A 27,573-nucleotide genomic window follows, 5' to 3' on the forward strand; every position below is an offset into this window, starting at 1 on the left:
GTCCCCCGACTACGCTCTAAAAAATATTCGTTGTTCGGCTCAGAAAATGGATGGATGGAGGTTTTATTTTGTTATGTTGTATGCTCTGTTTAAATGTGTTGCTGCTCAGTGTTTGTTGAAGTAGCACTGGTTTGAAGGTTTGTATTTACCCGTAAACTTCAACTGCAAGCTTGAAGGAAGCATACCTTTCCTCTTATTTGGAGAAGCGCATGAGAGAGAGATTATTTTCCTTTCTTCAAAGTGATGTTATACGTATGATAGTCTCCCATTTCTTCACAGCGACAGTAAGAGCAGCCACTAAGGAATATGTTAAAGGTCATTTTAATGAGTTTGTGTGTTTTAATAAGTTCAAGTGTGTTTTGTTTTGTTTGTGGCATGTGGTAGGGGTAAAAAAAAAAAATGTAAAAAGTCATTTATATGGTCTCTATCAGAGATTTCTGCTGTACTCTTTTCTCGGTTTCATTGTTTACCCCGGCTTGGACTAAGATGCATCTGTTGATTTTTGACTGAATAAAATGCGGATGCCCGTATGGCTTTAGCCAGAGTCATGGGTAATACCCTGAAATTGTCCTCCCCTTTCATCAGAATGCCGCTTTTCATCATGTTAGGCAGTGACTGCGAAGTGCACGTGCACAGCATCTACTCTCATAGGCTCTTAAAGCTGTGTGCATTCCGTGTGAAAGGGCGAAAAGTATCAGGAAAAGGAGAGGGTAAGAGCTTAAAATTCCCTCCAGACTGGCTTATATCATCACAGACTCTCCCTCTGCGTCCTTTTTTTTTTTTGTTAGTATTATTTTTTTTAATGCTTGCAGACAAGCAGCTTCAAAATGCTCCCCAATTGGCAGCCTGCGGGGGGGAAAAAAAGTGCAGAATGTGCGGCATATTTTAGAGGAATAAATTAGCAGTTTGGTTCTTTGGTGGTGCGCCAGTAGGCCTTTGCAGGAAGTAATCCAGCAGGTTGACTAGCAAAAGTGCACCGCTGCTTCAGTGAATTCCGCTGTAAATGGAGGCTAATTGAATCGCCCACCGAAAGGAATCGGCGCCTCTGTTGTTAGTCCAATGAAAAGATGGTTTGGGGATCAACGTCGATTACGCATGAGCAACAGAAGCAACAGATGGAATATTTGTGTGGTGCTTAGTCGTTCACACCTACTGTATTTTTACTCGTACTTGCATTGATTGAAATTCGCCCCCGCCATCAGTTACACGGTAGACCATGTTTATCATAACAGGACGCATGAAAAAAATCTCAAGGACCCGTGCCCATTTTGGTGCGATTTACCGGGTTGGTATTTTGCCAAACTCCTACTAGGGACTTCTTACTTGGCATGTCTATCCTGGGTAGATCCACAAAAAAACCTCCAAAGAGCCCATATCTGAAAAGACAACAGAAGTCAGCCACTTTAGCTTGATGCAGACTTCATGGGGTCATTTTGTCTGATTTCCTTCAAAGACGGACTTCTAAGAGTATTTATCTGATTGCATTTGCTACCAAACTGGAACCATGTATACTAGATAAAGAGACACAAAATTTCAAAGAATATTTTGTGATTTATTGATTTGATTTCATACTCGGACGTGGAGTAGATCAACTGGAACCAATGAACTTGAACTTGTCGATCCAAGCCAGTCTTGGCAGTGGCCCAGTGAATTTTAGAAAAATTCAACCCCCGAAGCCAGTTTCACTGAGCAACATGAAGTTTGGTAGTAATGTGCATCATGAGTAGACCTACGAAAAGGTCTCTTGAACCCATGCTCGAAAAGACTCAGAAGGTCAGCCACTTTGGCTTGAAGTGGACATGATACGGTCATTTTGTCCATTTCCAGGTTGGTAGCATATTTGTATGTTTTGAAAATTCAGACCCTAAAACCATTTTAACTTTGGAGCATGAAATTGAATAGATATAACTATCGTGAGTAGACCCCACAGCAGAGTCTCAAGGACCCATGCCCGAAAAGAGGAACTTGAAGCAGCCATTTTGAGGTGGATTTAGCCATTTCCATCAAAATAACAAAGCATCTCATGTAAGATTAGCTTTTTAAGAGTCTGCATACATGACCCAGGTGGCGATGGTGTCCGAGACCTGGTCATGTCCCGAACACCACACTCTTAATAAAGACTAATGTGTTTCCTGACATGGACCCGCTCTCAATTAGCATGATTTACAGCCTTACCATTTGTCCGTAAACCAGTGAAGCCGTATCCCAATTTATTCTGGGCAAATTAACCATAAATAATTAGACGCTGTAACCTTTCCCTCTCGTTGTCCCCCGATGTGCGAGCATGTAATGAAATGCGCACCGCTTCCTCCAACGCCGCCTGTCAGGGAGAAGGTTATGTGAGATCCAGCCCGTGCACACCTGAGGTTTAGCCCAAATCGATCTCCTAATGGGTTGTCGCTCATGGCCTGACCTATTGGCATCAGCTCTCTGGAGTCATTGCTTTTCTCTGGCAGACTCGTTTGTTCGGAACATGGCATAACAAATGACACCATTATGCAATGATATTGAGGGCATAACTTTCAGATGTTTTGGGGCTAATGTCAGGTAGAGAATCCCAAATAGGGCCTTTAGGATTAAGTATCAGAGGCTTGCGTTTGTTCCTGCTTTGTGGTGATTGATAGGCCAAATAAACCTCCTTTTTTAGTTTCACATTCTCAAAACTCAAAATTTACATGCCACAGAATTCAGTCCCCAAATCCAGTTTCACTTAGCTAACATGAGATTTGTTAGGCACGTCTATCATGAAGCAGACCCACAAAAAAAGTCAAGAAGTCATACCCGAATGGACACAGAAAGGCTGCCATTTTGGTTTGAATCGGTCATTTTAAGGGTATTGGGATCATTTCCAGTGGCCTTTTAAAGCTAACTTTTCTGAGAGGTTGTACCTGATTGAACCACATATTGTGTACAAGACAGGTGGGTGGCACTGAATTGCCAAGATTTTTAGTTCTCACCATTGCGTGCGGGCAGAGCATGGCAGCAAAGTTTGATGACTTCCTATAAACACCAAATTGTATTAACTTCCATTTACGACTGCTTTGTTTTCACACACCAAAGTTTGTTTCAATCCACCTTTAGTACATTTTCCCTGTTTGCGCTGTGAGTTCTTTGTGAACTCTGATGCGGACCAAACCAATCTGAAGCAACAAACTCAGTGCGGTTTGGTCCTGGCTCAAAAACAATCTGACCCCATCAGAGAAAAACATTTTTTGTTGTTGTTGTTGTTTGTTTTTATTCAGCCCTCAAAGCTATTTTCACTTAGACACATGAAATTTGGTAGCCATGTATATCATGAGAAGATCCACAAAAAAAGTCTCAAGAACCAATGCTCGAAAGACACACGAGGTCTGCCATTTTGTTGGGACAGTTTAGGGGGATTTTGGAAATATCCAGGTATCCTTCATAAACAAACTTGTCCTAGGGAGTTTGTCTGATTGCATGGAAATATTCCAATTTTGCAAACTCGGAGAATAGTAATGACGTCGTCCAATTATCTGATTGCGGGATGCTGTGTCGGCAATGTGGACACAGTTTTGACACTATCCTGTCTTTGCTGGGTACTGTCTAAAAGGCGAATTAAAGTTCAGTTCCATTTTTCAGGATCTCTGAAAAGTGAGACATTTGAGGTCAGATTTTATGCACTTTTTGCAATGGATAAATTGAGCTGGCAATAACGTCATCTAATTATCTGATTGGGCGATGCTTTGTCAGACAGTCATTTTCTTTAGTTTTTCAGATTTTATGGAGCCTTATAAAATGTGCCACAATAAACCGAATCGTACCGCTTTGGGGGAACGATACTAGCTATATTTATTTAAAAAAAAAAAAAATAAAAAAAAAAAAGCGACTGAAGAGAAACTAAAAGATGGGTCAAGTCAGAGAAGGCTCGGAAGACGTCGCTGGAGGTTTTGTTGGTTTTGGCTGGTCCCGCTGTCTGTCGGGATCAGCAATGCCTTCTCGAGAGATACACGCTGCCAAGTGACATCAAAACAGACGGGCAGAAGCAGAGAAGCAAGAGAGGCACGGTAACATTAGAGCCAGTGCCCAGATAAAACCAGCCTGTGTGTCATTCTAGCAGCGGTAGTTTATCCTTTAATGGTTTGAAAGGACCGCTGCCTGTCCTCCACCCTGTCCTCTGATATTCAGAATCCAATTAGTAGATGTGTTGCGAGGGTACAGGGCGGGAGGGAAGTAAGGGGGGTGCCGTAGTGACAGTGGGCCATTTGTAAGAACTGCTATCAAGGAGGAACACTGACTGGGGTAATATTTTATTAATGAGGGTTTGTATTCTGCAAATAAGAAGCGCTGTTTTTAGGCCTCGGAGAAAAAAATTGAAGGGAAGTTTGCAAATAACTTTTGGAAGTTGTGAAATAAAAACATGCACTCCATTTGGCCTCAAGGTTTAGTCAATAGTCAATGCTTCAATGCTGATACACACAATAGCAGCGTATACTGCTGTATATGACAACAATAACATCACGTTTGTTGGATTTTTATCTGTGGACTGCGGAGGCATTTCTAGACCCTGTGAGTAAGGAACACGACAGGAAGCAATAGGACAGGACAGAATGGACAGTTAGCAAACCAGGCAGCTTTACACACTAAGTAAGAGAAATAGGAAGTTAGGAAATAGGACAGGACAGGGGCAGTGAGGAGGGCAGTCGTAGACCCTGTGAGGAAGGGAGAAAGCAGGGAGCCAATAGGACAGGGTGTAACTGGGCGGGATGCGGCGGGTAGGAAACAGGAACAGGACAGGGATAGTGAGCCAGGCAGAAATATACCCTGCGAGGAAGGGATGCAACAGGAAGAAAACAGGACCATGGTAGTGAGCCTCGCAGTTCTACACCCTGTGAGGAAGGGCCTCAATGGGTGGCGCATAGGACAGAACAGAACAGGACAGTAGTAATGAGTCAGTTAGAGACCTATCTCACTGGCCTGGAGACTAGTTGGCGACCCGATGGCCACTCAACGTCTAGCCATGGGGCTAGGAAGACGCGGGAAAATCGAACATACTCGATTTCACTGGAGACCTTTTGGAGACTCCTCTATATGCTCATTATAGGGAAAAAGCTTAAAGTAGCTTAATGTCACAAAACTGCAATCAATTGTGACCAAAATTGATGTGGCCATCTCTACAAATGCCCACTTCAACCTCTGAAAATATAATGATTGCTGCAATATTTTGGATTTTATGGACGATAACGCTTTTTCCTCCTTTTAGAGGATTGTCCCGGTGTCTGAGCTCAGGACACGTCGCCCCTGCATTTCAGGGTTCCACAGCAAAAGTAAAGAATAAGGTACTCACTAATAAATTATTAGTGACGTAATATTCTTTTGTTTCTGTCAAACTGTCAAATAAGCAACTTTCAGCACCTGCGGCTTTTTTTCTTTGATTATAATGTTTTTATAATTGTGAGAAGCCAAAATTTAAATCACAATTAAGATCAGATTAATTGCCCAGCCCATATGTTAAACATTTAAATGGTTGTCTGACTTACAAGCTATTAAGCCCGGGTGTCTGCATTAATCAATTACATGTGGAAACCTAGGTGTAACTCTTTGTAGGCGATCAATCAATATTAATAGCTCCGTATTTTAAAAAACACTGCATTAATCAATTACATGTGGAAACCTAGGTGTAACTCTTTGTAGGCGATCAATCAATATTAATAGCTCCGTATTTTAAAAAACACACACATAATATATGTTACATATTTATTTCAAGAATATACTGTATCTAGGCCTATATCAATGACTCCTGGGTGGATTGGTTGTCACCTTGCCTGGAGACGTCTCCCAGACATCTTCCCGGTGAGAGGGCAAGAAATATTTGGGTCTCCCGGGTCCCGGGGTTGCCACGACTGATCAGTCTCTGCAGTTTCGGCGACGTCTACACCAGTGAGATAGTCCTCCAGTCAGTGAGATAGTCCTAGTGCTTCAAACTGTGAGAAAGGGATTCAACCGGTAGCAAGTAGGACAGGACACAACAGGCCAGGGATAGTAGCCAGGCAGTTCCAGACCAACAGGCCAGGGATAGTAGCCAGGCAGTTCCAGACCCTATGACTAAGGGAGGAGACGGTTAGCAAATAGGACAGGGTTTGTGAGCCAGGCAGTTCTATACTCTGTGAGCAAGAGAAGCAAATAGGATAGGACAGGACAGGACAGGACAGGGGGTGTGAGTCAGGCAGTGCTACACCATTCGAGAAAGGGACGCAAGGAGTAGCAAATGAGACAGGACAGATCATGGAAAGAGGCAGACAGGCAGCGGCTGTGCAGTGCCAAGAACCCCTTTAAAGAATTTGAGTGCAAATGAGAGGACAGTCCAGGAAGATAAGAATAATTAGAGTGGCCCCACACCAAGCGACTAATTCCCATCGGCATGTGTCTACAAAGACATACTAGTGAATCAATAATTCTTAATGATCAATAAAGTGACTGTTAAGAGATGCAAGGGAAGCTCACACCAGACCTCGCAACTGCTCCTCCACCGTACAGTGACTCACTTTCGCTTCTCAAAGTGCTTTTATGAGACGAGACAGACCGGAGCAAGCTTGTTCGGGGCCCTTGTAAATGCCCCCTTTATTAAATTAGCAGCAAAAAAAAAAAAAAGACAGAGCGAGTTTGTTTGTTTCACCTCGTCGAAATGACAGATACGGTGCAGAATGAATCACGACCTCCGGATGTGAAGATTTATAGTGCGCGGGGCGAGAAGGATTGATTTGTGTGAAGGCGACAGAAACGAGGACAGCCTAGCATTTAGAGGCCATTTTTTTCCATGATTGATGCTTTTTGAGAGCCAGACAACAATTGGACAAGGCCTGTGTGTTTAAGGGAATTCTGAAATTCCGCGATGAAACTTAAGAATTGGTACGTCACACCCAGCACTGGTGATGACGAGGGTTGTCAAGCGTTAAAAATACCCGGAAAATCTTTTGTACATTTGGGAAGTTAAGCTAGGGAAAATGTTTGTCTGTAGCTTTTTCAGTCCTTCAGTAATCAGCAGTAGGACAGGATTGGTTTCACCAAAAAGACCGGTTTCAGAAAAAAAAAAGAAACAAGCAGGTCAGTGACTTTGGCGCTATTTTCTTGTCTTTTCAGACACCTCAAACCGGAAAGCAATAAAAACAAGTTGAATGCGCCTTTCAATGGATAAATTGCATATTGGAGGATGTTCTTTTTGGCTTCCTGGACCGTTTTGTTGTTTTATTCCCCCCAAAGAATAGCCTCGCATTTACAGGGCTTTTTTTTCCTCCTGATTGATGCTTGTCGCGCTACATTGTTTTATTCACCGCTTAGTTTTCCATTGCCGCTGCTTGAAAAGGGACTAAAAAAGTCAATGTGATCGCTGTCTGGGCTTTCCAAGTGTTGACATCCCACAATGCTCCCTTGTTAGCCACGTAACAGATACATTTCTGATCAAGCGGACTGTTCGTGAATACTGAGCATTCCAAGCCTTGCTCCGTTGCCAGCGGTGTTTATACATGCTTCTGTTTGTTTTTGTTTTGTTTTGTTTTTATGTCTTACACTTGGATTGTTTTCAGTCTCCCTATAGTCCAACGACGGCAGTAAAAAGTAAAAAAAAAAAATCAGCAGATTGCAGAAAAGTTTGTGGGAGGAAGAAAAGTTTGTGGATGAGTTATGATGTGGAAGGCCAAAAGGGGGACATTTTAAGTTTGGAGCAGGTGGTGCTGCCAGATGTCTTATTTAATAGTGACAGTTAACTTTTTTATCTTTTGTAACAGAGTAGTAAGGCGCTATTGAAGGTTTAATTCACCAGAATGATGCTGTTTTGTCTATTTGGTGCTCATATAATTCACCTTTTTTAGGGCTTTCACATCCTCTCTTTATTTGGTAGGCATGTTTATTTTGATTTGAAGATAGTGATTTATGATCATTTTGGCCATTGCCAAGTTTGTAGTGCCCCCAGTATTAAAAATAAATAAATAAATAAACATCCCCTGATGCTAGTTTCACTTAGCAGCATAAAATGTAGTTGCCACCTTTAGACCTGCAAAAAAAGCCTCAATAACCCATGCCCTAAAAGACCCAGGAAATCAGACTTTTTGACTTGAAGCGGCCATTCTAGTCAATAACAGTCAGCATTTCTCTCCCCTGAAGAGCACCTGAAGGCTGCGCTGGATGAGTACATGATCCGCCTGCCCAAAGTGCGCATCCTCAGGAGCAAGAAAAGGGAGGGTCTGATCCGGACCCGTCTGCTGGGCGCCGCCACTGCCAAGGGCGAAGTCATCACCTTCCTGGACTCGCACTGTGAGGCCAACGTCAACTGGCTGCCTCCGTTACTCGGTGAGGAACGCTAAAAAATGGTATGTCTTCCACTGAAATACAAATAAGCATCCACAATTTGTGCTTGTTAGACCGAATCGCCCAGAACCGCAAGACCATCGTGTGCCCGATGATCGATGTGATCGACCACGACGACTTTGGGTACGGGACGCAGACGGGCGACGCAATGCGCGGGGCCTTCGACTGGGAAATGTACTACAAGCGCATTCCCATCCCCGCCCGACTGCAGAACGACGACCCCAGCGAGCCCTTTGAGTGAGTAGCGCTTACTACAACATTCTTGTTCTTCAAGCGTCACGGTATTCGACAACGGTGCTCACACAACTGCTGCGGCTTTCCGCATTAGGATATTTAAATGTGTGGCCAAGGCAGCCCCAGTGTCTAGCGCAGTGACAGTTACTTTCGACACAATGGGGCTTGGTCAGTGAATGTTGGGATTAAGCCTCATACTTATCCACGCTCCACCTCTTTTACGCCAAGATACGATGTTGGAAACCCACAAATTTGCAACTTCAATCCACCGTCCAGCATAAGTACCTTACACACAGGATGGCAAGCTAGGTTTAAAGGGTCAGTGTAAAAAGAGACATTTGGAAAATTGCCGCATCAGAGGTTTAGCGGTAGAGGCATTATTTATGCACCAGTGCCTTTCCCACAAAATTCACCAAAGGGCTTGTTTACACAGCCGCTGCGACTTCCCGCTTTTGGATAATAAAATGTGTGGTGACAGCATGTTGGACAGCGACACAAAGGTGCTTGGCAAGTCACTCTCGAGTGTTAAACTTCGCACTCTGGTTCTTTCTGCATAGCCACTTTCACACTGTCTTCCCAGCTAATTGATACAGCCGGCATTTATTCACCGGTGGTAAAAGATCTGCAAAATGTGACTGTTATAGGAGGTAGTAGTTCCAATACGATATCACATTTACGAGCGCGCCACACATCACTCGTTGACAAATTCAAGTTGATATGTTACTATAACGCTGTCTTGAAATGAACATTTGCAAATAGCTATGAGGGTTAGCGTGTCTACAATTGGGAAATAAATATTGTAGACTCGCTACCGAGGCAGATAACTAGCTAACGGCTAACATCAGCTCGTTTCCGCTCTCGCGAAGACGCGAGGAGCAGAGAAGTAGCTACTCATTTTCGGAGAAATAAATTCTTTTACTTTTGTATTACATTTTGATTTTATTTATAACAATTCAATTGCTTTTCTTCTTAAATTTACTAATGCACCTACAGAGCCCGTTCAATGGAACAAGTTATTTATCCAAACATTTCAAAATATTACATTTTAGAGCTGTAATTGCGATACAGTAATACCACAGTTTTTGCTCATGGTTATCAAACCATCAGAATCCCATGCCTACGCAGCCCCTTTCACACTGGCACCATTCAGCCCGCTTCGCCTTTGATACTACATCGGAAACAGGCTTAGATGGAGTGTGAAAGGTGCTATTGAGGAATATTCAGCGGGAAATATACTAAGGTGGTGCAGGAAGATAAGAAGAAGGAAAAAAAAAGGGAGCTGCATAACGGTCGGAATCAATCCTCATTTCTTGGAATTAGTTGTCTCTTCTTCCCAACGAGATGACCTTCATCAGTGCAAATCCAATTGGAGCTGCAAAGATTTTCATTTTAATTGTGATTGACATTGACGCAAAAGCGGGCTGAGCTAAAAAAAATAATAATAATAATAATACAAAAATAAAACTAGAAAAGAAATATCCATCATGCCCCCCACCTCAATGTCAAATGACCAGAAATAGAAAGCATCAAGTCGGCTGTTTCTAATTAAATCTACACACTGGGTTGGAATAGTCACGGGCCATTGAGTTAAACCCCTTTCCCCCTCAAGTGGGATGACACTTGATACTGAGGAAGCATCCCGCTGAGGGGACTGACATCGGCTCTTCGATATGTCAGACGCTATTGTTTTCCAGATGGGGACCGTTTGTCAAAATAACAGGCGCCGGCTAGCGCGAGACGCTAACGTAGCAGTCTATATCTTGACTCAGCACTCCCAGAAGGACTCAGTGGTTGTGTCAAATGAAAGCGATGCGAGCAATCAATGTCAACCTGAATGTTTTTCGATGGTTTAGGTCTCCAGTGATGGCGGGAGGGCTGTTCGCCATGGACAGGAAGTGGTTCTGGGAGCTGGGAGGGTACGACACGGGTCTGGAGATCTGGGGAGGAGAGCAGTACGAGATCTCCTTCAAGGTAAAAAAAAAGGAAATAGTTTCCTCTAGGCAACAAACTAGTTGGGCCTGAAATAAACTGCTCACTGCCATGTCCCAAAATCAATTATACACCTCAAAATCGCAAGTTCAAAATCATTCCATAACAAATGAAATCACCAAGTCGACTTGTTTTCTACAGCAGCCCGTCCGTCTAGGCGGAAAACAAGTCGTCCACAGATGCTCGTAATGTGTAATAATGTCAAATATATTCAAGCTGATAGGAGAAAAAGGATCCCTGCGAGTGTTCTACATTCAGGATTCGGCTCTTGTTAGAGTCGAAGCCAAGCGACTCCACATCAATCACGCTCACAGCGCCTTATTATTAGATTGAACTTTTGTTTGCCGTTTCAACATGAATTATTCCGTATAAGCGGCGGCGACTCGGTCAGCATGCTAAGAAGTCGTCCCGCCGCTCTACCGGTCGGTCCAGCGAGCTGACAGCGTCGCATCGCTTTGTAATCGAATTGCGCTTTGAACGCGCGCCTTGCTTTTGTCGTCTCACTTAATCAAGCACAAAGGGCCACCCCCACCACCCTGCCCTCGGGGGAGGCTGGCGCGACAGGACGGATGCCGCGGCACGAGGGCAAATGTTGTTTGTCTGCGCCGTACCGGCTTTGTTGTGAATATGAATTGAACTGTCAAATCTGCTCCATTTGGTACTGTCTCTTTATATCTTTATATGGAACTGTCCGCGTGATAGGGACCGAGCCCTGCCGCGAATAGCGGTGGGGGGGGTGAAAAAAGACTATTTGTCTGTAAGTGGTACCTTGACTACGATATTCATTCGTTCCATGACCAAGTTCGTTACTCGATTTACTCCTATGTCAAATTTAACATAACTCAAAACGCTCGGATCTCAAATCTTTCCCTGTTGAAATCAATGAAAAAGTCATTTTTGTGTTGCTGCCCCACTAAAAAACACCACCAAAAAGAAGAATAGCATTCTACAGTATTACATACATACATACAGTCCAAACTTTGTCCCCGGGGGCCATTTGCGGCCCACCGGCCATTTTTTTAGTGGCCTGCAGCATATGCAAAAAAAATAACATTTTGACACGGCCCACAAGGTGATTGAAAAAGTATGCCCTATGCTGAGGTTGAATTTATGTAAATAATCCCAAACATTCCACAATTTTATCTTACTACATTTGCTCTTGTTTTGGTTCTGAACAGTGGTATGCAAAGGAGGCACCCGGACATTCACCTTGGGGTGGTGGGCATCAAAGCGCCCCCCCCCATTGGCATATGTATTTGGCAGGGGCAGATCTTACATCACCACCCACCCCGTACACGATTGGTTTTCGAGGGGGGAAATTTTTTCCATCCACTTGACAATGACTGATGCAGAGTTTCTCCACCCAGGTATGGATGTGCGGCGGCTGCATGGAGGACATCCCGTGCTCCAGGGTGGGCCACATCTACAGGAAGTACGTCCCCTACAAGGTGCCCGGAGGGGTCAGCCTGGCCAGGGTGAGTCTCGCCAATTTTTATCCTCATGACAAACATCCAATGGGCGCAGGTGGCAAAAAGTACTCACATTCTGTACTTAACAGTAAGTAGAAATATAGATACTTGTGTAAAAACGCTGGTACAAGTAGTACTGATCAACTCCTGAAGTCAAAATAAAAAAAATATGGCCTCTAAAATGGACTGAAGTACATGTTTACTTTTATATATTTTCTTAAATTAATTACTGTATGTTTCACATTTTGATGACATGGCATGAAAAGATGCACACAAAATAGTTTCCAAGTATTGAAAAGTCAATTTGACGTATGTCCCCTTCAGGTAATTTTCAGTTAAAGTCCCTGTAAAGTGAAAACTAATGCGTTAACAACCCTGCCAAATACGAATGATTTGAAAAAAATCAAATCATCAAGTATATAAAATGAGGCTTAAAAATCATGAAAAATCAAGCGACCGTCTCCGCTCTCATATGCTGTAGGCATGTCCGTCAAATGCGCTGAAACCAAGCCTCGCTCAACTGTCAAGTGCACAGCCCACGGCTGACAATGAGGCGCTCTCAAGAAAGTGATTGCATTATCGCTTTTCAGTGTTTCTGTCCGTGTCGTGTGTGCACTGCAGACAGCGAGGCACTCTAAAGCGGCTACGCCAGTAGAGTCTCTGAAGGGGAGATGCATACCTCCCTGAGCTTTGTACCAGTCTCCAGTCAGCTAATCCAGCATTTGTGCGGGTCAAGAGATCCACCTTGCCACGTCCTGGAATCTAATCACCATGGCAAGCAAGGGAAAGCGCGGACAAGGGTGGCTTCACCTGGAGTTGAGCTGCAGGCAATGAAGCATGCTATAGGGCTGTGTGGATGTGTGCGTCTCTCCGCGCATGTGTGTGTGTGCACGTGCATGCATGCGCGCGCATGAGCCTTCCAAGGCCGGGGGATTTGTATTCATTCTCCCTCTTATCCCGCCAAGGCTGCCAGGGCATCAGTATGTCTGCTCATGCAGCCAAGGCTGACTTTCCTTGTTTTTTTTTTTGTTTTTTGTTTTTTTTTTAGCACCAGAGTATCCTTGGATGTATGGCTTGCTCTTCGTTGCATTAGAGTCTTTGATGCTGGCAATTGTCAGAGCTTAAAAACGGGTCTGTCGAAAGAAGCCTGCGTCGCTTTTTATCCCCTTGCTTGACTTGAGAAGTTGAGGCAACACCTGAATGGTTTTATTTGGATTATGAAGTGTTTAAAGTCTAGTTTTCTGAGGTGTGGATTAGCACATCCTTTTTGTGTGTGTGTGTGTGTGTGGTGCATTTCATTTATTTTTTTTTTTAATTATATTTTCTTAAGATTTTTATAGTATGATTTAATCCCCTTTACGTTAGAAAAAACTGAATTACGTTTTTAAATTATTTAGTTTTTTTGGGGTAGGATTATTTTAAAGCCCCTTTAAAGTTACAATTTAATTTATTTAGATTTTGATTTTTTTTTATTATTTTGACTTTTTGGGGGGGGTATTGTGATTAAATCCCCTTTACACTTAGAATTTAATTGAATGTTTTTTTATCTTTACTTTGTTGAGGGGGTCATTTAATGTTTTTTACACTTAGAATGTAATAAAAAAATTCAGATTTTTTTTATTTGAGATATTTTTTGTGGTGTGATTTTTATCTACTTTACACTTACAATTTAAATTGATTACATTTTTCAGAATGAGATTTTATTTCTTTTGAGACTGGTTTGTGATATGATTTTGATCGCCTTTACACTTAAAATAAAATGTAAAAAAATTTAGATTTGCATTTTATTTTTTTTTATTATCTTCTTTAAATGGGGTCGCCCACGGGGAGTTGTTTTAGAATATTAGAATGTTTTTATTATTTTTAGATTGATTTATATGTCTAAAAAATATTGGTGTGTAACCCGCATAGCCGTTTTGATCGTTTACAAATTGACTTCAAGTCTGACTCGTCTGCTGCCTCAACAGCTGCTCTGGAAACGGATCGGCGCTAATGGGATAAGAACAACCATTCCTCTTCTTCCAGAACTTGAAACGCGTAGCCGAGGTGTGGATGGATGAGTACGCCGAGTACATCTACCAACGGCGGCCCGAGTACCGCCACCTGTCTGCGGGCGACATAACTGCGCAGAAGGAGGTGCGGAGCCGCCTCGGATGCAAGAGCTTCAAGTGGTTCATGAGCGAAGTGGCTTGGGATCTGCCGCAGCACTACCCGCCCGTGGAGCCCCCCGCTGCCGCCTGGGGCGAGGTATGGTGGTCTTAGCTCCGCTCGACTATACCGTGAATGGCCGTTTATCAGACTCCAATACGTGAAAATCTGCGATATGGAGAGAACATCTAAAACATTTTTTTCAAATAGTTTTACCCCTCCCACATGCTTTAAACACATTTAAGTGTATTAAAACACACTTGAACCTATTGAACACATTTTCCAAAATATTCTTTAGCACCTGTTCGCACTCTCCCGCGGTCAAGAAATAGGACACTCTCGTATTACATCACTTTTTGTGAGCGATTGTTGTTTCCAAATAATAACTGACACATAAAACGAAAGAGATTTAAAACATTGTACATTTAAACACCAAAGTGTTCAACCAAACCATCGGCTGACGAAAGTCCGCTGTCTTAATGCTAACTTATAACGTAAAATGCCATAGACAAGCTAACAGGAAATTAGCATAGAGCTGTTACTGTAATTGCAACCCTTCAAACAAATGCTACTTTAACATAGAACGAGCAGCACCACATATAGACCATAATACTAGCGTAGCATAGCATAGCAGCATAGAGCATAACAGTACTCACAGGCATATATATTCTCACTGCTCTGTAGGAACAATGTTCATGTGCATGTTGTGGCACAACAACATTGAAGGCGTTCAACTCTAAATTCCAACTTGCCTGTATAATGTAAAAAGCCATCAAATTAACGCTAACAAATTGACAATACAGCTTGGTGTGAACGATAAGCCGCGATATAGCACTGTACTCAGATGTGATATGATGCCATTTTCTTACTGTTGCGCGCCTTTGGTGTGTGCGTCGCAGATACGAAACGAGGCGAGCAACTTGTGTATGGATACGAAGCACTTTGTGTCAGGAAGCCCCATCTGCCTGGAAACCTGTGCCAAGGCGCGGGGCGAAGTCAGCTTGAGCCATAGGCAGGTGAGTACAAATAGAAGCTAAATCAACCGCGATTCATTGCTCCAACACACACGCAAACAGGAAAAGTTACAAATGATGTGGTAAATTCTAGTAAAAGTGAAGCAATTAGTTTTTACAGAAAAAAAGTGTCTAACACGGAACGTAAACGTTATGCAATTAGTTGTTCCAACATTGCAAAGCGTTCTGAAATATATGAAGGAAAAGGTGTTCAAAAAGTTAAGCAATTAGCTGCTCCAAAATGGCAACATGTTCTCAGATACCAAAAAGAAGTTGGGAGTTAATTTGTTCCTAAATTGCAATGTGTTCTTAAATAAAAGTGATTAGCTGTTCTAAAATTGGAGCATGTTCGAAAATCCAAAATGTGAAATTTAGAGGAAGCGTTAGGGCTTAGTTATTCCAAAAATCCAACACGGTTGATGTAGCAAGTTGTACAAACAGTAAATTTCATAGTTCCAAATTGCGACATGTTAACAAATCAGAAAATTAAACATGTTGTACCAAAGTGGTTCATTGTTCCAAAATGGCGAACACGTAAAAGATGTATGAAAAGTTAAGGTCGTAATTGTAAAATCTGAACACATTCTGAATTACAAAAAGGAAAAGTTGAGCCGAAAGTTAGATGATTGGTTGTTCCGCACTCTTTACTCCGAAAAATTGTACGAAAAGTGAAATTAGTAGCCCCAAATGTACGTTGTCAAATAAACACTAAACATTTTGTGAAACGTAAGCGATTTGCTATGACAAAATCCAAACTCGTTAAGTAAAGTTTAACGAAAACTTGAGCGATTCCGAAATGGCAATGCATCGAATAGGAAACGCAAAGGTTCTGTGATAGACTTGGCCAAATTTCCCACTAGCACAAATGTAATGACTTCAACAACCTGCATATTGTTTTGAGTTAGGCACAGTCGAATTGCTGATACGTTGTCTTATTGTGGATGCAGTAAATTGTTCCTCAGGTAATTGTATGCTTCTACGTCTAAACACAACACAGTCATACACACTTTCAGCGTTATTAACTTTACACGCTCCCAGAGGAGTGTGTTTGTTGCGAGATGTGTAATCTCAGTTTATAGAACGGCCCTAATGGATTGCGCGTCTGCTTTTGTTTCCCCGGCTGAAACGCAGCGCGCCACAGCTTCTCTTGACACTTTAATTGGTTTCAACTGGCGACGCATTGTTGTTTAATCTATGCCGGCGTCGTTCAGCGAGGAATGCGACTCGCCGCAAATCATGGCAGGAATGTCCGGAAGCCCTCCTTGTCTTGTTTTTTTTCCAAAAAGTCACCACTTTTGGATCCTGGTGAACATTTATGTAGTAGGTGGTCCTATACACAATCCTATAAAAGTCACTTAGTGGAAAGTTTGAAAAAAATTAGCCTCCGACACCAGTTTCACCGATCGGCACGAAATTGGATGGGTTTGTCTGTCATAACAAGACGCACCGTAACAAGACGCACAGAAAAGTCTCAAGGACCCATTCACAAAATTTAGCATGAAGTCGTCTATTTTAGCTTGAAGCTATTTTGGGGGGCAAATTCTTTGGCTTGTACTTTGTACTTCTGCTAGGAAATTCGCTCAATTGAGCGCCCACTGAAACGGAATTTGGGGGAATTTTTTTTCCTGTTACTGGAGAAAAGTACTGTACACTGTATGTATTTTCAGAGTGCTCAACACGACCCCCACGAAATTAACTCGGTAGCACCCCTTAGGTAATGTTTAGGGTTAGTTCTCTATTTTGGCGAATTTCAGGGATCTTATGGTGAATGTCTACTTGGGAATTGTGGATTGTCAATCCATAAATCCACATACTGCCATAGCTAGCGGTTGTTGAGCCCTCACTGTTGTCCTAACCTCGCAGGTGTTCACATTCGGTTGGCGCGAGGACATCCGCGTGGGCGACCCCATGCACACCAAGAAGGTTTGCTTCGACGCCGTCTCGCACAGCAGCCCCGTCACGCTGTACGACTGTCACGGCATGAAGGGAAACCAGCTGTGGCGCTACCGCAAGGTGCGCAGCGCACTCCTCCGCTCGACAATTGTATCTTTGTGATCAAGAGTTGGTGCCCGTTTTGTATGAGTGATTCGGCAGCTTCCGCGGTAATCGAAAGAAAGTTCTGTGAAATTTCTGCCCCACCAGGATAAGAGCTTGTACCACCCGACCAGCAACAGCTGCGTGGACAGCAACGCGACCGAGCGCCGCCTCTTCATGAACACTTGCGACCCCTCCTCGCCCAGCCAGCGTTGGCTCTTCGAGAAGACCAACACCACCGTGCTGGAGGGCTTCAACCGCCAATCGGCCGACTGAACTCGATCTACCGGTACCACCTGCTGCTGCTGTTTACTATCCGTCCGGTCCGGGGGCGTGGTGGGGCTGCCGCCCTCGTGGGCCCACGTTTGATTGATGGGGTTTGACGCCGCCTTGGACAGATGAGTTCCTACTCTTGCCTATTTTTCACCCCTTTCACCGCCTTATTTTTCCTGCCTTTTCGTCACCGCCGTGTTCCTTATCTCGTCTCCGTCCCTTTCACGTCTCACCGCCTCTATCGGCCGTCCGCTGGGCCGTATCACCAAAGTGCTGGTGAAGCCAGGCAGAACCGCTCAGAAAATCATCTGCAGAAGGAATGCACCCCACCTTCACCCCTCTGCCCTCGCTGTCTTTTTTTTTTTTTTTCCCATTTCTTGACTTTCTCGATGTCACCGCGCGCTGGAAAGACCCCCGTCACAGGTGGATGAGCTTGGGGTCGCACCGTCCCGTCCGGTTTGGCCTGTGATTGGCAGGGAACGGGGTGACTGGGTTGGTGGGTGGGGCTCCAGGGTGCGACTTTAATGCACTTGTGATAAACTTGAATGAAATATTAGTGCCTTGTTGAATGTTTTAGGCGTGTGTGTGTGTGTGTGTGTGTGTGTGTGGTGAGAGTGCGTGTTCACAACGGAAAAACTCATTTGACCAAGGGACAGCGAACACACTGCTCCGCAGAATGAATTGAGTAAGAATGTTCCTTTTCCTCATCATGATGTGATTGATGCTCTGCTTGATTTATGTCCCCTGGTCCAAAGTTTATTTATAGAACAGGAAATTTGTTTTGACTTTTCTTTTTTTTTTTTTTCTTTTTTTTTTTCAATTTTGGGAAGCTCAATATGCATTTTCTGGCCTGTTTTATCACTTCCACGTGTTAGTTATTTGGCCTAAGGTGTATTATTCGGTCGATTTTGCACATTGCTCAACTGTTTCCCATTTATTGCATTAACTGCATTAAGCAGCGTCTTTCAAGGCATTTATTGCCAGCCATTTAAGAGCATTTTGACTGGCATTTCAAGACCCACAGAATATTGTGTTCTGTGACATTCCAAGCTTCGAACCTACCAAGAGAAAGAGTAGAATCTCTTCTTTCTCCTCAAAAAAAGTTTGTTTCCACTTGATTCTGTTCTTTAGTCATCAGCAGTAGAACATGGGTCGGTGTCACCAAAAACACTGGTTTCTTACCAAAAAGTGGAGAAGACCCTCTTCCACAGCAACCCGTTAAAAAATGTACTTGACGAATATATACGTCGGAGGCAGTAAACGGTTGGATTACAATTGACTTTTAGTTGTAGAAAATCAAGCTAAACTTTGCTCCTTACTTGCATTTATTTGTTCCTGTCGATAATGTTATGAGTGTGCATTAGCTATTTGTCAGGCTAAGGTTGGTGTTTGTGAATTTATTTCATAGAACTCTGACTGTGGCGATTTTTTTCAAACCTTGCAAGGGGCGCTGCTGTCTGAGTATTTGGGGATTGTGTCAGGGTCCCGTTAAAGTACACAACCTACTGTATATTTTCACCAGGATATACACGCTTCCAAAAATTGGTAAGTTGTCTGGCATGTTGAGACCCCGAAAAATGTAATTAAATCAAAATCAAAACGATGAGTCCAAAATTTGGGAGATAAGTGCTTTTCGTCATTTTCTTTACTCCATGATGTCTCAAAACTGTGCTTAAATTGATATTATGCAAATTTGTCACCATATCAATTAATTTCTTTTTTTGGAGGGGGGAGTTAGTATGAAAACATTTTTTTTTTTTTTATCCTTTTTACTGTGCGATCAAAACAATTCAGCAAAGGAACGAATGCGTTTGTGTCATGTGACCAATTTGTGTGTAGCCAAGTGTACATTTTGTACAGCGTGAATGATGAAATCTTGATGATTATTTTCTACTGATGTTGAGAAAAGTGATTTAAAAAAAAAAAAAAAAGGTTTATTTAGATATTTAAAAAAGTGTACGATGAAGCTGGAATTGAATGATATTTTTGCTGAAATTGTAAAAAGGTATAAAAATAAAAGGTTTCTATATTCAATGAAAAACATCCTTGTTAGAAATGTGTGTGTGGACTTTACACATGCAATTAATATGTTATTTTCGCTGAAAAATATTTTTATCATCTGTCGTCATGGTGGTTTTGTTTAATAAATTGCCAATTATTATACAAGATTTAAAAAATGTTATTCACTGAATATCAATCATCATCAATACCCCTGGTTAATTTGAAACACGGGGGGGAGGGGGGATACTGTTGTCGTTGTGGTGTTTTTTTTGTGTTGTTTTTTTTAATAATATCCCAATTAAGAAGCTTGTGTAATTGTCGGCTTTCTGAAAATTGCGCGTTAATACTCAAGGTGAGGAGGTTAGCGTTGTTAGCTGATGGCTCCCAACCTGTCAGCCAAACATGAACGACATCAAGCATCGTCATCAATCTCATTACTTTGCTGTATTTGCCGGATTGTTTGCAGGCGGCGATGACGGAGCGGAGCGCCGTCTGGACCGCATTCTTGTCTTGCTAACTCGGCTTTCTAATTTCCTCCCCTTGTCACTTGTTATTAGCACTCTGCTGTGACTTTAATCCCCCCCCCCCCCCCCCCACGCCTCCCCGGTGGCACGCCAACACACTTTCCTCCCCGAAATGCGATAAATCGCGTAATCGCTTCGTCGACGAATAGAAGACGTCAGGCGATAGCGTCGGGGCGTCGACGGATTTGAAAGAAATGTCCAAATGTCTTTCTCATCTGGGCTTAAAGTCACAAAAAGAGAAATTAAGTTAAAATTAAGTTTGAAAATGACAGTTTTCCTCAAAGTACTCTTGACTTTATTTTTATAATTGATTTTTTGAATCAAATTTTTTTTTATCATGTTACATACAGTAATCTGAGTAAATTTCTCTTTTTCTTGCATTTTTTTTTCATCGTTATGACTTTTCAGTAATATTGTTCTTGTCAAAAATTTGGTTTCTTTGTAATGTTTTCAATCTCATAACAACGTTTTTTGTTGAAAAAAAGGAAATGTTTATTTAAACTTTTTATTTTTAAAAGAAATCTCGTAAAATAGAGAATTCTTTTTCATTTTAGTAATTTATTCTCATTAAATTAAGTAATCAATTGCAAAAGGGTCATGGTTAAAAGCGTTTTATGTAATGTGATTTTTTTTTCCTGTAAAATTTCCCTTTTTTTCCTCATGAAGTAACTTCATTCTTGTAAAAGTAAAAAAATATATAATTTTTTTTCCCTTATACCACTCGTGAAATTTTAAAATATAATTTTGCTCAGTATTACTACAACTAAATTTTTTTCTCATATTCAGCATTTTTCTTGTAAAAAAAATTATAGTTAACATTTATTTTTATGTATAATTATGCCTTTCTCCTAATAATAGTACTATATTCTTAAATTTAAAAACGTTTTTTATAAAGTTTGTAAACTTTTTACTTTTTTCTGCTAGTCGATTTCTGTCTTGTAAAAAGTTAATTCTTGTTTTAGGAAATCTTTTTTCTCACATATTTTTTTCTTTTAAATTTATGCAACATTTTTCATGATTGTAATTTATTCTTATTTAATATTTTTTCAATCCTCATAATAATAATAAAAATGGATTCACATTGTAATAATAATAATAAATAATAATAATAATGCATTTATTTTGGGCATCTTTCATGTCACTCAAGGTCACTGCAGGATTAAAAGAACAATACAATGTAATGGGGGCGCTTGCAATGTTCCGGAAGGAAGACGGTTGCGTTGTGTGGTGTTTTGTGAAAGGAAGTAAACAAAAACAAGTCAACAGAGAAGTTCAAATGGTTTCCATGAAGACAAGGATGGATGGATAGTTTCGTTTGTAAGTTCTTGATTTTTTTTCCTTTTTTCTTTCTCAATTAACACTTTCACTCCCAGGCCTCCATGTTAACATCCATCCATCCATCCATCTATTTTCTGAGCCGCTTCTCCTCACTAGGGTCGCGGGCGTGCTGGAGCCTTTCCCAGCTGTCATCGGGCAGGAGGCGGGGTACACCCTGAACTGGTTGCCAGCCAATCGCAGGGCACATAGAAGCAAACAACCATTCGCACTCACATTCACACCTACGGGCAATTTAGAGTCTTCAATTAATGCATGTTTTTGGGATGTGGGAGGAAACCGGAGTGCCCGGAGAAAATCCACGCAGGCACGGGGAGAACATGCAAACTCCACACAGGCGGGGCCGGGGATTGAACCCGGGTCCTCAGAACTGTGAGGCTGACGCTGTAACCAGTCATCACCGTGCCGCTCCATGTTAATATGGATATTTGAATTCAACAGCCGTCAATGGCGGTGAATGAGCTAATTTATTTCGTTTCTTTTGTTGGTTAGTAGTTTGTTCAATAGTATCTCGGTAGTTGTTTATTTTCTTGATTTGTTGTTAAAATGTTTAAATATCATTACTGTCACCGATGATTGTAACACTTGAATCTATTATTTGGGCCTTACTTACTTACTAATGCAGCACAGTGGTTTACTAGTAAGGTTTAATTGAGTACCAGTTGGCGAAAAGTGGCACTAGTAGTGGAAAAAAACATTACCCTACTAAGGCACGGTTGTTCAACTAGTGCACCCCTAGTTGTTCTCGTCTCGATTATGTTTCACTTTCTTTGTCCACTACGAGCAATCTGCCTTTCAGCATGAATTATGGGCTAGCACATGGCGTTAGCGTGACGCTAATGTGGCCGTAAATCTACGCGGCGGGAGAACGGCGGCGATAAAGAGACGAAGAACAGCACCGTAACTTTTTAATTCCCCGGAATAATTCAGCCTGAGGCGACATTAAGATGCTGTTTTGATGGTGTTTTTCCTCTTCTGTGCACAAAATAAAAATCCTAATAATGAGCCTCAGCTGGATTGTCACACAGCAAAGAAGCATTTTTAGGGGAAACAAAGCAAGGAAGGATTTCTTTTGATGTTTAAAAAAAATCTTTTAGGGTAACATGGGTACTTAATCATTGTTATTTCTTAAAGCAACATTTTTACTGAGAACAACAGCGTGGAAACCGTTGTGGTGCTACTGGGGATCATCATTTGGAGGAAAAGCTCTCTGAGAAAGTCAGTTATGCTGCAAACAATGATGAACGGCCCCTTGCAGCCCAATTTTCTTATGGCCGATCCACCAAAGCGATTACATTTTCCACCAACATTTGACAGCGTATAGGCAAAGAAGTGTCATAATTTAACGTCGCCTTCTTCAAGTTGGGGCTCATTTGGATGAATTCCCGAGTAGGAGTCCGTGAAAGCCCAAAATGGCTGACTTCCTGTTCCGTTCTATTTATTTATTTGTATATAATGGGTTTCATGCGCGGCACGGTGTACGACTGGTTAGAGCGTCTGCCTCACAGTTCTGAGGACCGGGGTTCAAATCCCGGCCTCGTGTCTGCGTGGGTTTTCTCCGGGCACTCCGGTTTCCTCACACGTCCCAAAAACATGCACGCTAGGTTGATTGAAGACACTAAATTGCCCGTAGGTGTGAATGTGTGCGCGAATGGTTGTTTGTTTCTATGTGCCCTGCAATTGGCTGGCGACCGGTTCGGGGTGTACACCGCCTCGCGCCCCAAGATAGTTGGGATAGGCTCCAGCACGCCCGCGACCCTTGTGAGGATAAAGCGGTATAGAAAATGGATGGATGATTTCATGCTTCTCAGCACTTACAATTGACAATGACAATTATTATTATTATTATTTTTTTTTTTTTAACCTGTGAAAAACTGTTTAAAATGTTTTTTTCTTCATTCATGTAGAAATTATGTCACGGCATTGCCTCTCTTTTCGCATACCTTCGCATACCTAACCAATCAAAACTAAAATTCTATTGCGCTGATGTCATCCCAAACTATTGCTATGACATACTGTAATGCATTCAAAATGTTACGGTACGTTATTTTATTTCTTTTTTTTCTTTAAAGCTTTTAGGCTACTTTCACGCCAACCTTGTTTAGTGCTAGTCTGGTTCAGCGAGTGCATTATAAATTAAACACCTGCTGTGTGTCGTCAAACGTTGTGTGGCATGCAGGGGATGGCGCAAACACACTGAAGAGCTCTTTAGATATGTGACCCAGTTGTTGAAAGCACCTGGAGGGCCAGCGCTCCCTAAACGCATCGCAACATGTGTCAGGCTGCTTGTCGAGAGCTGCCGCGACGCTAACACACTTGACAGTCAACTGCAGATGTGGGGACGCGTGAAAATTCAGCCCCCGCAGCCGGTTTGATTTAGCAACGTGAAATTTGGTAGGCATGTCTGTCATGAATAGACCAACAAAAAAGAAAGGCTCAAAAAGTCACACAGGAAGTCTGCAATTGTAATGACATTTTGGACTCTTCCAGGGTAGGAAATGAAGCCCGAGAAGCCAGTTTCACTTAGCAATGTGAAATTTGCTAGGCATGTACCAGGTGATTGAAAAGTAACTCCCTATTTTTAAGTACTTGTCATTTTATTTCTGAACTATAATTATTACTAGAAATGAACATGAGAGGAAAGTGTATTGCATGGAGTATTATTTGAAATTCGATACGGGCGCCAGCATTAGCCACCAGTTTCTCAAGCCGCCTGGGAACCGCATTAACTGATTTCACAAGGAACTCTTGTGGGATGGAAGACATAACTTCTCGTATTCGCCCGTCAAGTTCTTCCAAAGTCGTTGGTTTGGTAGAATAGACTTGCTCCTTTAATCATGGAACATACACAAAAAATGAGAAAAGTATTACAACATGAATAAATTATAAGTATTTTAAAATAGGGAGTTACTTTTCAATCACCCTGTATGTCAAGAGTAGAACCACGAAGAACTCTTAAGAGACCATCCCTAAGAGGCTGCCATTTTGAGTGGAAGCAGCCATTTTAGCGTCATTTTGGTGTTTTTCAGGAGTCCTTTTTTTAGATTTTGTGCAATCGCTACTAAATTTGATCGGCACTTGACAGTTGGGCAATATTACATTTGCATTTTTGTCATTGAATGTGTGCGGCGCACGGTGTCAGTTTGATGACAAGCCGTGAAACAGAGTTCGGCGTAGCTCCCAAGTGCAACTGATCGTTTCTATTTGCATCGTACCTGTAGTGTGGTACTCTGGGGCTTGCTATGATATGCGGTGTCAGTGTTGATGCCTTTGGATTTCCCACGATGCACTTCTCCCTTCCCCCCTTTTCTCTGGCTTTCTACAGGTGCCTTTGCAGCTGCTGTTCCGATCGTTATGATCACAGAGGACGACGCAATCAGTGCGTTATTATCTTCGACACGTTTTCCTCCTCGCACTGCTGGATCGCTAACAAGAGCGAGTGATTGGCAGGTAGATAAAGCCGTGGCAATAACAAGTGGGAAAACATTTTTTTTTCTTTCACTCCAACTGAAATAACTCGAGAGTTTATTTTCGACTCTTCTTTAAATGAGATCCCGAGGAAGCACCTGGCACTTGCACTTGCGGGGGTTGGCGGGAGGGAGGTTTGGGTTTGGGGTTGGTTTTGCAGTGATGCTAATTGGACCTTTTCTTTGCTGCTCTTGTCATCCAGTGTGGGATGATCAAGGTGTCAATTAGAGCAGATGCGAGGAAACGCAGGCTTAATGACAACAGACTAGCCGCAACGTCAAACATCCGGCAGCTAAAAACAGCGAGGGATTAGCATCACAGTTAAGAAAGTTTATCAAAAGATATTGTTGCGCATGTTAGTCAGCCGAGACTCGGCACAACTTAGCATCAGTGGTGGAAAAAAAACTAAGTACAAATTCTTCATTACTGCGCTTTAGTAGATTTTTCTGGCATCCGTAGTTTATTTGAGTATTGACTTTTGTCAATATTTGAAAACAGAGGTGCCAGCCTAAAAAGCAATAGTCTTATTCTGGAAAAAAAATACCTGTTTTGTATTTTGGGTGTATTTTTTTTTCAATGAGCTGATTTAGCATTCTTTTTCGTTACTCAGTTCACACAATTAGCTATGCTAGTGTAAAAGCCTTAGCCTAAGCTAGCAAGTTCTTGGTTTAAAACAAAAAAAAATAGAAATAGATTTGTTTCCGTTGTGCCTTCATCAATAAGTGATAACTTACTTCAGTCTGTAATGTTTTACTTAAGTAAAGCAGTTCAATCAGTTCTTTTACCACAGTATTTTTTTTAACAAGTATATGTACTTCTACGTAGCTACAGAATGTGACGACTTTTGACACCTCTGATAGGTATGTAGGTAGAAGTGTTAAGTGTCGTCGGTGGTATGCTGGCATAGCTAAACATTTTTGGTAAGGCTGTTCTAGGTAGGGTAGGTACAGTAGGTATACGAAGAAGTTGTGGGTAGGTAGGTATAGGAAGAAGTTGTTCGTAGATCGCTTTGTATTGCCAACATATTGTAGGTAGAGTAGTCGTAAGTAGGATGGTATGAGCAGAAAATAAGTCGACTATGTAGTAGTATAGTCGTAGGTAGGTTGGTATATGAAGGAGTTGTGGCTAGGGTCGTCATAGGTTGGTATAGCCGGAAGTGATAGGTAGTGTAGTCGTAGGTAGGTACGCATTGGTAGAAGTTGTAGATGAGGTTAGTCATAGGCAGAAGTTGTAGGCAGTCTAGTCGTAGGTTGGTGGGAGATGTAGTTGGAGTCGGGCCCTGCACATATGTCAAGGGAGGGAGATAAAGCAGTGCTGTATGGTAACGTAGTGATCAAAGACATTGTTGAGTGTCGTTTTGGCACTAGCGCTCCTTTCTCCTTTCTTTCTTTTTTTTTTTCTCCTTCTCTTCAAGCCCGTAAAAAGTCAAATCTGCACGTGCGGCGCGCTCACCCGGCTCCTCGTTTCCCCGCATCTTCCCAAAGAAATCCTATTAATATCCATTAAAGTTGCCAATGTCACCTTGCTTTGAGGCAGAGACAGATCGAAGGAGATGAATCAAAGGCAGAGACGGTTGCTGAAAAGGAAAGGTAGCGCGAGAGTAGCTCGGGGCGGCTCTCGGCACAACAATGATGAACTGCAGTAGCTGTTTGAACCCCAGACCCGCAATAATCTCTTTAGCCGTGTGACTGGGTAGCTAGCGCGTTCTCCCCCCAATCTTCTTCTTCCTCTTCAAACTGATCTCAGATCAGCGTGCGTATCGCTCGATGGCGTTATCGTCAAATCTCTGCCAGTTGCTTTTATTATCTGCCTGTCCTTTCACTGACGTTTCAATCTCTCCAAGAGTTCATTATTTTTTTTCCCTTCTCTTGTAATTATAACCCACTGTCAGATTCACTGTGGTCCGGCTTTGCGGCGTTGCCATGGCGACTTCATGGCTAGATGTGTCTTGCTTTATCACAGACGCACACGTGCATGTTATGGACTGCGCATCACCAAAGACGAGTTTGATCCAAGGTGCAGCGTGTGCGTGTGCCGTTAAATGTACACTCAATGGGATTCGCTCTTCTAATGGGGTCAAAAGTTTACTTCGCTCACTGTGTCGCCTTTGACGATCTCCTTCCGTAGGTAGAGGTTGATAGAGCAGTTGGATGTGTAGGTGGGTTGGTGGATTAGTTGGGGTTGGTAGTTAGGTTGGTGGTTATTGTATGTGGGTTTGGTAGGTAGGTGTATTTAGGGTTAAAGTAGCTTGGTAAGCTAGGTAGATAAAGTAGATGGCGGTGAGTTGATGTGGTTGGGGTAGGTAGGTGCATGTAGTGGTAGCTGCAGGGATTATAGTAGGTGGGTAAGATATGGAGATAGGTAGACGTAGCAGTTGGTTTCGCTTGATATGCTGTTGTTGAAGCTCGATCGGTCAAAAGCAATTTGAAACGTGTCAATTTGAAGTGAAAAGTGAGTTCCAACTTTTATGTGTCGACCTTCAGCCGGTCACCTCGTTTCATTTCAATCCTTTTCGCCTCACTTTACGGGAGCTCGGTAGGTGGCTAGGTAGCACGCGACCCGGCTGGCCTGGCCGGGTCGCGAGCCAAAACAAACAACAGCGAGGGAGGTGGGGGAAAAAAAAAGCGAGCGCGTTCAACATCATCATCACACATTTTCTTTACAAACTTCAGCTTCTCGGCGGCGCGCGAGGGCGGCTGAGGTTATTTTGCTGCTTTTGTAAAAAGGCAGAAACGATTTAATCATTTGATCGGCAAGAGC

General features: G+C 42.4%; 1 protein-coding gene across 2 annotated transcripts in view; it reads left to right on the forward strand.

Annotated features, from left to right (window-relative positions):
* Positions 1 to 19,662, forward strand: part of LOC133467270 (polypeptide N-acetylgalactosaminyltransferase 10-like) — an 89,049-nt gene extending 69,387 nt beyond the window's left edge. For both annotated transcript variants that reach the window (XM_061751957.1, XM_061751958.1), the window contains 8 exons: positions 8,122 to 8,307; positions 8,379 to 8,562; positions 10,413 to 10,530; positions 11,916 to 12,023; positions 14,043 to 14,264; positions 15,065 to 15,181; positions 17,042 to 17,191; positions 17,321 to 19,662. In XM_061751957.1, coding sequence (XP_061607941.1) covers positions 8,122 to 8,307; positions 8,379 to 8,562; positions 10,413 to 10,530; positions 11,916 to 12,023; positions 14,043 to 14,264; positions 15,065 to 15,181; positions 17,042 to 17,191; positions 17,321 to 17,488 — 1,253 coding nt within the window. In that variant the 3' untranslated portion in view covers positions 17,489 to 19,662. The remainder of the gene's footprint in view (positions 1 to 8,121; positions 8,308 to 8,378; positions 8,563 to 10,412; positions 10,531 to 11,915; positions 12,024 to 14,042; positions 14,265 to 15,064; positions 15,182 to 17,041; positions 17,192 to 17,320) is intronic.
* The last annotated feature ends 7,911 nt before the right edge of the window (positions 19,663 to 27,573 follow it).

The sequence above is a fragment of the Phyllopteryx taeniolatus genome, chromosome 17 (genome assembly GCF_024500385.1).
Source record: "Phyllopteryx taeniolatus isolate TA_2022b chromosome 17, UOR_Ptae_1.2, whole genome shotgun sequence".
Classification (NCBI taxonomy): domain Eukaryota; kingdom Metazoa; phylum Chordata; class Actinopteri; order Syngnathiformes; family Syngnathidae; genus Phyllopteryx; species Phyllopteryx taeniolatus.